Genomic DNA, 12,500 nt, shown 5'->3' with positions numbered 1-12,500 from the left:
TTGGAGAATTGTTTGCGTGCGACCAAATAGTATTTGTGCAGAGATCAATGTGTGTATACGTGTGCGTATGTCTGATTGAGAGATTGACTGAGGTTTTGTGTATGCGGAGATAAGCGGGTGTTTTCTCTGAACAGGTATTTTTAGACCATGTAATCCTCCACTTTTCTTATTTCCCCTCTTCTCTTGTGCTCCAGTTGTTTGTCGCTATGCCCCCCCCCGCCCCCCCACCCCCCCCCCCCTTTCTCTCTCTCTCTCTCTGTCGTCTCCTTCTCATCTTCCCTTACCCGGCAGAGGAGTCTCAGGTGGGGTCACATTTCAGTACAGTCGTGCAAACTCGCCCAAATCAGCCCGTCCTTGGCAGACGTCTTGTCAAGAGAGTTCCAAAAATACCACAAAACAACTCACCGACACCAGACCTCACGGAGACACTCAGCAGACTCTCCCCTGCCATGGCTTCTCTCCATGACGCTATATTAAGCCTTCTATTAAAAAATAATTGGTATCCTCGTTGGGAGCCAACTTGTCTTCGCGGCTTACCTCTTGCATCTACCGATTAAAAGGGACCAACGTTTGTACCGGCTTTTGTTTTCGTTATTTATAGCTCAGCATCTCATGCGACGGGCGGTTGATGCTAACGGCGTCGCTGTACTCACAACCACAGACAACTTTGGGGGAACATTTGGGTCTGACCAGGGGCTCCTTCACAAACTGCTTCTCTGCACTCTGCCTTACTTTAATTAGTCTGTGTATCGCACGGATCGTTGGCTTCAAGATTAAAAAGTAAAAGTTAATTTCCTCACTGTGGTGGTGTCTTATGTAACCGGATTTACATTATAGCACACTGAATACCTTTTCAGCACATAATGGATCGGGAATATAGAGAAAAGGCTTAAGTGGTCAATACATGATGCACTGGCTGGTGCATTCAGACCAGACAGCCAACAGACAGTTCAACGCCCTTCACTCAGGAAGCCCCTCGACTAAGGTTTAAAAAAGCCCTTGGTGTTAAGATTCCGTTGGTTTAACTGCATCCGACAAAGCTGTAATCTGATTAGACACACTTTAAGAGGTTGGCGTCAACCAGGTCAGAGTTGAAATTACTTATTCATTGAGCGCAGCTTCAAGGCGTCTCACTGCGGCCAGAGAAGAGTCAACGCTGGCCACCAATCCCGTAGAAATGATCATGTATTTACACCTACAGAGTGTTCGGTGACATGACCACACCGGTATTAACTCCCGTGTCTGTGGCCAAGCCGTGAACTACATTTTTTTGTGAGCCTCTTAGCATAATACCTTGGCCAAATGATGTAACCTAACTCTACTCTCCATACGCTGCTGCTTCACTGCGCCACATTGGCTACATCCTAAGCCAATCAGAGTGCTTTCCACGCTCCAAAATCACTATCTGCCTAAGTCGTCCTTTTTGACATCGGGCATTTTCGACGCCAAACACGAGACGGACCTTAAAACACGACCCCGAGGGCAATCACGCCACGAAGGCTGACGCTTTAGAACGCGCCGCTCCTTACCTGAGCGTCCTCCCGCAGGTCCGTGGCCTCCCGCAGGGGCCCCGAGGCGGGCTTGAAGCCCTCGTCCACCGCCTTGATGCCCGTGTGCCGCAGCGAGACGTACTCGCGGCCGCGCCGGCCCACCCGCCGCACCGACAGGCCCCGGCGCTGGGCCTTGCCGCCGCCCCGCCGGTTGGTGACGGCCACGTGCACGAACAGGCTGGCGTGGGCCAAGGGCTCCCCGGCCAGGCCCAGCAGGGGCACGCCGCGGTAGCCCGGCTGCAGGCACTCGAAGGCCACGCTGTACTGGCCGATGAAGTCGTCGCCGATGTAGTCGTCGTCCAGCACCACGAAGCGCAGCAGGGCCAGCTCCGGCATGTTCACCTGGGGAACCGGGGGGAAGGAAGGCGGAGGCTGAGCGAGGAGCGGATTACAGTGACACTGTGCACTATAGACACTCTCTCTCTCTCCGTCACTGTCTCTCTCTCTCTCTCTCTCTTTTATTGTATTGGACCTTTCTCTCTTTCATTTTTCTTGCTCGCTCTCTCTCTGATATTGTTTTTGACACTTTCTCTCGCTCCATTTCTCATTCTCTCTCTCTCTCTTGAATATATTGTATTGTCTCCCATGGACACACAATCACTCTCTTGTTTTGACACTTTTTTTTTTTTGGCCACTTATCCTTCCTCTAATAGATTCACACAAAACAACTCAACTTCTATCGCTCTCTCTCTCTCTCTCTCTCTCTCTCTCTCTCTCTGTCTCTCTCTCCAGGGTGGTCTTAATGAATTCCCGGAGTCTGTGATTCATGACAATGCTTCTAACCTCCAAAGCGGCTTCCCAACGTTTGAAAAAAAGTAGTCCCTCTCAACCACTTTAAACACTGCTGTTTTTTAATGGTTATTAATAGCCTCTTAAATGACTCTCCTCTTAGGGTCTCCCTTGATTGTAATACATATCATCTTAAACGTCCGGAATGCAATATCACCTTCAGACGCTTCGCTTCGTCGTTATATAACCCATTATCGGGGACACTAATGGCGTTTGAAGCAGTCGGAAAAACAAACGGTTCCAAGCTTCAACAATGCATGAGGAGGTTCAATTTTTAAGATGCGTTGGAGGAACAAGACAAGCATGGCAACCTTTGCTTTAAAGGCATTGATATTTCATACAGCGCCATCAACATTCAAGGCATTATGGCGCCATGTATATTTAATACATAACACCTTAGAGGGTCCAGGGAATGCCCAGATGGGGTGTGAGGGTGCATTCTACATAGTGACATAGTGTGAGTGGACGAAACACATATCAAGGGACAGTCCATCATCGTTTTGGAACATGAAATGAATTGTCTCAGTCACAGTTATCTGAACGTGGAACTATAACCGTTGAAACAACTTGTGAATGTGTGAATGTGGTGAACTAAACGATAGCTATTCAAAACGAACAGAAGAGAGTGGGAATCGACTCGCACAAAGTGAATAGGACAGCAACACTGCTTGTGTGTGGTGTTCCAAACAGATTGAAATTGAATGCTGCAGAAAGTGGTCTCGGTGTCATGTCGTAAGTTAAATCAAGACATATCCTATAAACCGGAGCAGCGCGGACGTGTGTGTGGAGGCATGCATCCAGAGGGAGGACATTCATGAGTGTCGAGAGAAGAGAGCAGACTAACATTACCACAAAAGGTTGTTTTTTTTTAAAGTTGAAACCTTCCTTTTCTCAAATCACACCTTTAAAGGAAGACGTCTTGAGCCACACACAAACGCTTACGTACACACACAGACAGACACACACAAATGCTTACGGACAGACACAGACAGACAGACAGACACACACACACACACACACACACCAATACGCTCATACATGCATAAATACATCCACACATGCACACGCACATCCACCCAAACATCGAAGTACAAACAAACACCAAAATACAATAATCCACTGAGCAAATTAGCAGGGAGCAAATACACCAACACGCAGATGTGCTCTATCTCCCCCTTTCATAAACACACACTTATTGCACACAAACACACTCTTACACGAGTAAACAAAAACACACAGGCATACATGGTCCGGGGGACGATTAATGGCTCTGGGAGTGTGTCTATACACATAAATTCTGTAAGCAGGAACAGGCGCGAAATATCTGTCAAACAAAAACACGTTATCAGTCTAATGTTCCTTCATTTCTCTCCTTGCGCGTCTACTAAGACAGACACACACACACACACACACACACACAGACACAGTGTAATGGACGAGTGTTTTGTGTTTAGAAGCGAGAGAGTGAGAGAGAGAGAGAGAGAGAGAGAGACACCAATACAGAGGCAAGGAACACTGGGGGGGTGTGTTAATGTCAGGTTCTTGTGTGCGTGTTTGTATGTATGTGTGTGTGCATGTGTTTTGTGTGTGTGTGTGTGTGTGTGCGTGTGTGTGTGTGTGTGTGTGTGTGTGCGTGCGTGTGTGTGTGTGTGTTGTGTACAGAGTGCATGTTCTGCGTCACGCCACACTGCCCTCCACTCCTTGGTTGGTCTTTGTGTTACAAGACCCAAGACATAATGAGCCTTAGTTCTCTCTCTCTCCCTCTCTCCCTCTCTCTCTCTCTCTCTCTCTCTCTCTCTCTCTCGCTCTCTCTCTCTCTCTCTACTCACCTGTTCTCCTGTATTTACAGCGTCTGCTGGTGTAATTCAAGCCGGATGGGCCTACTTTACACCTTGGTCTATCACTAGGAGAGCATTACTTAATCACAGGGCAGACGCGGGCTGAATCCAACAGATTGGGCTCACAGTTGTATTTTATATCCGTTTTTTAAACACGTCATTTGTAACGCCTTCCCCATCAACTCATCGTTGCATGGTTTGGGATATCACCATGCTGCAATACCATTGCAATGTTGCCATTTTTTTTAATCTGGGACAAGGACTGTCCCGTTCCCGCACCGAGAGTGCTCTTCAAACAGGCTATTAAAGAACAAAGCGCAGACTTTGCAACAAAAAGACAACAGACTCCCAACAGACTTTTCCAAAAGGCAGAGTTATGCCGTCTTTGCGGCGACACACATGCAAACACTTGAAGTTGCCTCAGAGGACAGGCGATATTGGTAGTGACAGCTTGTCGCGCTGGCTTAGCCTCCCGATACAGAGCCCAGGCCCTGACGGGTGCATAAACAAATCCACTGCATTATAGGGAAATTTTTGTGCGTGCACACACACACACACACACACCTCGTCCTCCGTCTCATCAACGCGTCCATCTAGTTAGAAACACTCGCATACAGACACCGTGCTTATCTGCCTGATGATGATGATGATGATGATGAAAAAGGGGGTCGCACCTGAAACTCGAAGGTCTCGTCGAAGAGGGGGTCGTCCTGGTTCTGCGCGGCCGTGCGGGTCCGCTGCTCGGCGCAGTCGGCCGGCACCCCGTGGAGCTCCAGGACCACGTAGGGGTCGATCACCTCGCCCTTGGCCCCCGCGCCCTGAGGCTTGGGCAGGTTGTGGGCGCTGATCACCTGCACACACAACCAACGGACCCACCCACTGAGAGCAGCAGCGACAACGCAGGCTCAAGCACCTGAACACTGTTGTTTATATATACTGTATATATATGTGTGTGTGTGTATTCAACTAAGAATATGTGTTGAATACACATTCAACACATAAAGGGTTTGTGAAGATAAGGATTTCTTTTTTTTTGAATAACTTTCCCACTTTTTTGTGCTAATAAATAACAACAGTACCACAGTAGCATGTGCATGTGTCAGTGTGTGTGTGTGTGTGTGTGTGTGTGTGTGTGCTTCTATGTGTGTGTGTGTGTGTGTGCGTCTATATGTGTGTGTGTGTGTGTGTGTGTGTGTGTGTGTGCGTGCATGCGTGTGTGCGTCTATATGTGCGTGCGCGCGTGTCAATATCCGTGTTTGTGTAGGTTTGCATGTGCGTCTACATGTGTGCACACGTGCGTGCGTGTGTGGAGCTTCGCGTGTGCGCATGCACGCGCACGCACGCGCGTGGTGCGACGCGCCTACCTTGATCCGCAGCGTCTGCGGGGGCACGCCGGGCACGCAGCCCTGCGTGTGCGCGCTGAAGTACGACACCTCCTCCCTCATCACGCCGGGCCGGAGCACGTAGCCGCAGCCGCCGTTCATGGCGAAGCGGCCGCGGTGCAGGTCCAGCATGGCGCCGGGTGTCTGCTGGTTCAACGCCACCAGCTGCACGCCGCCCTTCCAGTAGCCCTGGGGGTTGGGGTTGCTGGAGTCGAGGCGCACCGAGCTGGGCCGCACGCGGCTCAGCGTGCGCTTGGTGAACACCACCAGCTCCTCGGGCGTCTCGCTGGTGAGCCGGCCGGCCTCGCCCTCCCCCAGGGAGCACAGCGTCCAGTAGGGGGGCTCGGGGGGCGGCAGCGGGGCGCAAGGGGAGCAGGGGCTGCCGGGCGGCGACGACTGCCGCTGCTTGCGGTGGTGGGCCCTCTGGGCGTAGAAGCCGCGGCTGCCGGTGCGCGCCACGCACACCAGGTCCGAGAGCTCGCGGCGCAGGCGCAGCCGCCGGGGCTGCGGCGGCGGCGGCACCACCAGCACCACGCCCAGCTCCTCCTCGCCGGGGATGGTCATGCGGCGGCCGGCGAGCGGCCCCCCGCCGCCGATCTCCTCGTCCTCCTCCGACACCTCCCCCTCGGAGCCGTCCTCCTCCGGGGCCAGCTTCTTCCCCACCAGCAGGATGCGGCCTTTCAGCTGCTCCGGGGAGGGCAGGGGCGCGGGCGCGGGGGCCCCCCCCCGGCCCCCTGGCACCCCCGCGGTGAGGCTCTCGGCGGCGTACAGCCGGGCGCCGAACACCTTCTTCAGGTGCTGCGCCAGCACGCGCTGCTGGGCGGGCGAGCAGCGCTGGCACAGGTACACCAGCAGCGGGTACGGGGAGGTGAGGAAGGCGTACTTGTTGACCACCTCCAGGGCGGAGCGGATGGTGACGGGGGCGTGGTGGTGGTGGTGGTGCTGGTGGTGGTGGTGGTGGTGGTGGTGATGGTGGTGGTGGTGGCGGGGGGCTTCGGGCCCGTAGTCCACCCCCAGGAGGGGCTCTCCCTCGGGGCCGTCGGTGACCCCCAGCTCCAGGCAGCGGCAGCCGGCCTGCAGGGCCTTGGTGAGGCCTCCCAGGTCGGCCCGGCCGTGGACCTGGTCGTCCAGCAGGTAGGAGCGGTACGAGGCACTGGGGGGGGGACAGACGGCAGGTCGCTTTAATGCACGCCAGATGGAGGTCTGTTGTTTAACAGTCGCCCGCCATCGAGACTAAGTGAACGCGGTGATCCATCGCCGGCTACCAGTAACGAGATACATTCATTTCACAGACACCAGTGTACTAAAGGAGTGTGCACAGGCTTTCACAAATTGGCACTAAACCATTTATTTGATGACATAACAGATGGACCCCAGCAGTACTGAACCCCATTTAAACCAGCAGTTAATAAACTGCTATGACTTATATATTTCAACAAAAATGATAAGATTCAACAGTGTTCCGTTTTTTCAAACGGAACAGTGGAAACCAGGAGGAACACTTTTAAGAACACCACTGTCAAACACACACCCACACACACACACCCACCGACCCACACACACACACCCACCGACCCACACACACACACCCACCAACCCACCCACATACACACCCACCTAATGTAGTAATGGGACAGGGGCAGGCTCATGTCCTGGCACACGGCCAGGTGCTCGGGGTCCATCAGGTGGCACTCGGGCGACTGCAGGTAGCGGGCCAGGCCGTCCAGGCCCAGCGCGCCGCGCTCCCGGCCCTGCGCCGACGGCTCGTAGCGCCGCAGCAGCTGCAGGCAGCCCTCGGCGGCGGCCAGGGGCAGGCCCTGCTCCGTCTCCAGGAAGAGGCGCAGGTCCTGCGCGTCCAGGCACTCGCGGTCCTTGGAGAGCTGCACCAGCAGGAAGTAGACGTCGGGCCGCGTGCACAGCTCGCAGAAGGCCTCCTGGAACTCCTCGCGCGTCACGTGCGACGTCAGCTTCTCCTTGGCGCACTGGACCTCCTTGAAGCGCTGCCGCACCTGGTGGTGGTGGGGGGAGGGGGGGGGGGGAGGGGGATCAGGGGGGAGAGAGGGGGTGGAGGGAGGGTCGGGGGGTGGAGGGAGGGTCGGGTGGTGGAGGTGGTGGCAGCAGGGGGAGAGGGGGGAGGGGAATAATTAGCCTAGCTTTTTTAGCTAAGTAGGGTCTGTTTATGATTATCACGCTTTGTTCATTTCTGGAGCTCATGAATCAAAGTGAAAGAGAATCCCCGGCCTGCTTTTTTACAGAGGATATTAAGAGTGACCTAGATCACCAGACACAGCGAGATAAACCTTTCCTTCCCCTTCCTCTTTATCTGTTCGCTCTGCTCCTTCCAATCGCTTTATCTCTCGCTACCTCTCTCTCTCTCTCTCCCTCTCTCTCTCTCTCTCTCTCTCTCCCTCTCTCTCTCGCGGAATCGGCCGGCGTTTATCCGCATGCCAGACTCCTTCCCCTGACACACTTCTTGCGGTGCATATGTCTGCCCTCTAGGTTTTTTTTTCTGGTTTAATTTGGCCTTCTTTGTGTTTGTGTTGCGTTTTGCATCGTCTAGCCGCAACAACAACCCTGCATGTCTGGCTGCACACTCGGGGTTGGAGTTTGAGTCACCACACCCTTCAAGCCACCGGAAGACAGGAAGCTCATGCAAAGTGCATGTCACAAAAGGTTGAAGAGTGTCTATTTGTAGCAGACTGCCAGTGCATTATGCCACACTCGCCACGGTGGGGGATTTTTGTATTTCTTATTGAAAGTAGTTGTTATATGCAGTATAAAGTTTCAAGTATAAAAAAAAAGTATTAGCACGGTTCCTCTAACGTCCTAGTTCCTCCGAGAGAGGACACCTAGCCGGCCTCGACCTTATCACAGTAGCCGGCCTCATGCGTTCCAGGAGGCCTTCCGTCTTCAACATGTCACATCTTCGTCATCACTTTTTCTTTCTTTTATCTATTCCTACGATCTCCCGTTTTCAACATACTGATGGAAACATACCGACTACGGTTCACGTGACACTGCCTACGGTTCCAGCGGTCCACCCGACAGAGCCATGCCATACCTTGGCCTCCTTGATGCCGGGGCAGAGCTTGCAGATGGCGGCCACCGCCACGTTCTCCGTCACCACGCCGTTGCCGTCCACGTCCACCTGGGCGAACTCGGCCGCCAGCCACTCGCTCCGCATCCTGCTGCCGGCACTGCCCTCCACCACGTGGCCGCCCATCTCGCCCAGGCCGGCCCCGGGGCCCCCGATGATGGAGGGGTGGGCCACCAGGAAGCGCAGGCCCGTCACCCAGATGTTGGCCACGTCGGCCGACAGCGCCACCAGGTCCAGGGACTGGAGGAGACAAACAGGATGTTTTTAATGTCAAATGTTGTTGTTGTTGTTGTTGTTGTTGGGCAGATCTTCTTGTTTTGAGTTTTCGAAGTTTGTCGGCGGAAGTATTATTATTATTATTATTATTATTAACATTATTATTATTATTATTATTATTATAGAAGGATGGATGGAGGAAGAGAGGGATGGCTGGATGGATGGAGGGATGGATGGATGGAGAGAGGGATGGAGGGATGGATGGAGAGAGGGATGGATGGAGGGATGGAGAGAGGGCTGGATGGAGGGATGGAGAGAGGGCTGGAGGGAGGGAGGGAGGGAGGGATGGATGGAGAGAGGGAGGGATGGATGGATGGATGGATGGATGGATGGAGAGAGGGATGCAGGGATGGATGGAAGGAGAGAAAGATGGCTCAAGGGTTGGCTGCAGATCGGGTTAGTAGTGGATCAGTGGATCGACACACACATCGACAAAACTGATGTCTGGCTATTGCATGGATTTGGCTTTCCCCACTAACTGCAATACGGTCTTACCCTCATAAAACAAACACACATGGCCTCTACCAGTACGTCGCCCCCCCCCCCCCGGCCCCGCCCACCTCACCTGGTACTCGTCCCCGTGGATGATGGAGAAGGCCGCCTCCTCGGCTAGGTGCTCCGACATGGGCCCGTTGTGGAGGAAGGTCTCCGTGCTCTTGCCGGTGCGGACCTCGCGGATGCAGGCGATGTCCAGGCGCGCGCGGTCCCCGTCCTTCTTGGAGGGCTCCCAGCGCAGGCAGCTCAGGTCCGGGTCCAGGGTGAAGAAGCGGCAGTAGACGCGGGAGTTGGGCCGCACCTTCTTCAGCTCGCAGCCGCCCTGCATGAAGGCCAGGCAGTCGGAGGAGCTGCTGACCTGGGTGGGATGGGGAGGAGGAGACACGAGGAGGAGCGTTCGGTGAGGAGAACCGGGTTGTTTCCCGTGTGCTTTTCTTAGGGCTGACCTGGGGGGGGGGGGAGACTGGAGGGTGTTTGGTTGCTAGGGGCGATTACCTTCTTCTCAGAGGGCATGCTGCTGAAGGACACCGTCTTCTTCCTCCCAGCCCCCATCTTCTGCACCGAAGGATCCTGGGAAAAACAGCAGTACGAGATTTTTTTGAATAACATTTATTTTTCCGTGGAAACCTTGAATTAAGGAAGGTTGTTATATTTTATTCAAACCACTTAAGGGTTTGACAGCAGTGACCTTCAAAAATGTTTTGAGAAGATCATTTGAGGTATCATTTATAGTTTCACATCATTTGGTTCTGGAGCATTTCCGATTTTTCCGAGAAAGCAGATGTGAATCACAAATAAACAATGTTCTAATATAGACAAGTATACAGCTGTTATTTTGTTGTGCCTCTCTCCGTCTTGCTGTCAGGGAGTTAAAAGTCCCGGCCCTCACCCAAGGCTTATTTTAGAATGGACTCATTGTCTTCGCAGGCTTCGCTGAAGAATAGATTTTTTCGAACCTCATTTCCTCTCAGGTAATTTGTTGCCAGTCATCGCGCTGACAAGCTAGCCCCACAGACTACATAGACACACATGAACAACACACACAAACGTTACACACCGTGTGCACAAACACACACACACACATGCTGCGTGTCTGTAGATAAGCTCACAGTCCACCGGCAAACCATCTCATACGAACGTCAGATTGATTGACAGCTGTGGCTAGACTCACATGACAGGTAAGAATGTCAAAGCTATGTCGCATTTTCAACACACTGGGGTTCTTCAGTTGTATGTACGTATGTCTTTCCTTGCTCAATATTTTTCTAATGATTCAATGGCTCAAACGTCTTACAGTAATCTCTTATTGACATCATAGTCGTATGCTAAACCAAACAACACAATTAGATTTGGCTCTTTGCACCTATCATTGATTGACACTGACGCTCTGTAATTGCTGTGTCGTTACCTTTATTATCCCAAAGTAAAGGGAGATTGCATCTCTGCGCTTACACAAGCATATCAGTTTGAAAGAAAATAAAGGAGACAAACTTGACTATGATGAATGTGACAGATACCCATGGCTCGTATAACTAAATAACCGTTGCATGGATTGATTACATAAGCACTGGCCACTGCTGTCGCTCCACCCAACTAAAGTGTTGTTTTCCATTTTCAAATGCAACAAGCCGGCGTGCACATACGGTGACAGTAGGAAATATCCGGGGAGGTAATCGCAGCCCTCCCGAGACATTTCATTAGGCGAGACAGAAGGACAGAAGCTTCCTGCTCTAATCCCATATTTATGAAATAGTGAAATGACATCAGTTTACTGCAACGTGAGTACAGGGTGGACAGAGGCCAGGCTGCCACCACTCCGTGCCGTTGTTTACCGAGCCGTATCGTGTGCTATTGTGCAAATAAAATAAGTAGCATGGGTTGGACCAAAACAGACTTAATTGCGCAGACACTAAGTATGTTTGACAGGACGAGTTGACTTTACTTTACCTCACCCTAACTAATGTGTGTGCATGACATATTTGTGTGTGTGCGTGCGTGCGTGCGTGCATGCGCGCGTGCGTGTGTGTGTGTGTGTGTGTGTGTGTGTGTGTGTGTGTGTGTGTGTGTGTGTGTGTGTGTGTGTGCGTGCGTGCATGGGTGCGTGTGTGTGTGTATGTGTGTAGCTGGCTGACCAGACCGGTATCCCAGCGGGGGGTGAGTGTGAGTGCATACTGCGATGTGTTAGTGTGCATGTGCAGTAATTATGAGGATGGCCCGAGGCCTGCATTGAGGGTTTGCGTGACGAAGGACAGTTTGCTGTAACCCGACATTGGTTGTCTCATCAATTAATGACCATGAGGTCACAGGGGGCAACATGAGCCCACAACGTCACCAATCCAGACCATCTCCCCCTCTCCCCCCCTGGAGTGTCACAGTCTAGGGTCACTCTCATTCCGGAAGCAATCATGATGCTTGCTATGAAGGGAATCTCGCTGTTGAATCCAGCAGGGTTCAGTTCACTTTGATGGTACTCATTGAGCCCTGGTCCTCTGTTGAATACCCACGCCCAGCAGCAGTGGTGGGGGAATATACCATGCACTTTTCCACTGCTTAAAACCTGATCCGCGAGCGATGACCTCAGAAGCATCTGGGTTTGACACATCCACACAGCCCTGGTCTGCTCCGGTGGACACATTCCCAATCCCACCTCCGCAACACGGAAAAATGATGCAATTACGATGTCCGGATGAGGTCATGGCAATGCCGTGACATGTTTCAGCCACTCTGGGTGGAGGCGGTCTTCTGTTGCGGGCCAAGACGTGCCCTTTATAAGTGCCCTCCTATGGAAACAATCAACCTATGGAAATAATCACAGACTGACCCTTAATTCCCCAGGGGCCACCAGTGACCAGGGGCCTTTGTGTGCAGTGGAAAAGTACCTAATGCCAGCTGAACATGCACAACAGTTCCCCCTCTGTCCCTGAGATCTCCAGATCTAAATCCTTCTGCTAAACGCCCTCATCACAGCTCACAGAAACTCAATACCTATGATACCTTATGTGGAGTGCCATCCTCCTGCTCCAGACAATGATTCCCAAACTAAATATTTCCCCCTTGCCAATAAAGATTTTGT

General features: G+C 52.5%; 1 protein-coding gene across 1 annotated transcript in view; it reads right to left on the bottom strand.

The window, feature by feature from the left end:
- Window positions 1-12,500, bottom strand: part of plcl1 (phospholipase C like 1) — a 53,520-nt gene that overhangs the window by 5,586 nt on the left and 35,434 nt on the right. The window contains exons 3-9 of the mRNA XM_084478827.1: window positions 9,923-9,997; window positions 9,498-9,785; window positions 8,621-8,896; window positions 7,177-7,568; window positions 5,542-6,712; window positions 4,852-5,028; window positions 1,530-1,892 (exon numbers count right to left, since the gene is read on the bottom strand). Coding sequence (XP_084334953.1) covers window positions 1,530-1,892; window positions 4,852-5,028; window positions 5,542-6,712; window positions 7,177-7,568; window positions 8,621-8,896; window positions 9,498-9,785; window positions 9,923-9,997 — 2,742 coding nt within the window. The remainder of the gene's footprint in view (window positions 1-1,529; window positions 1,893-4,851; window positions 5,029-5,541; window positions 6,713-7,176; window positions 7,569-8,620; window positions 8,897-9,497; window positions 9,786-9,922; window positions 9,998-12,500) is intronic.

The sequence above is a fragment of the Micromesistius poutassou genome (genome assembly GCF_964030765.1).
Source record: "Micromesistius poutassou genome assembly, chromosome: 14".
Lineage (NCBI taxonomy): Eukaryota > Metazoa > Chordata > Actinopteri > Gadiformes > Gadidae > Micromesistius > Micromesistius poutassou.
This window is presented reverse-complemented; position numbering and strand designations above follow the sequence as displayed.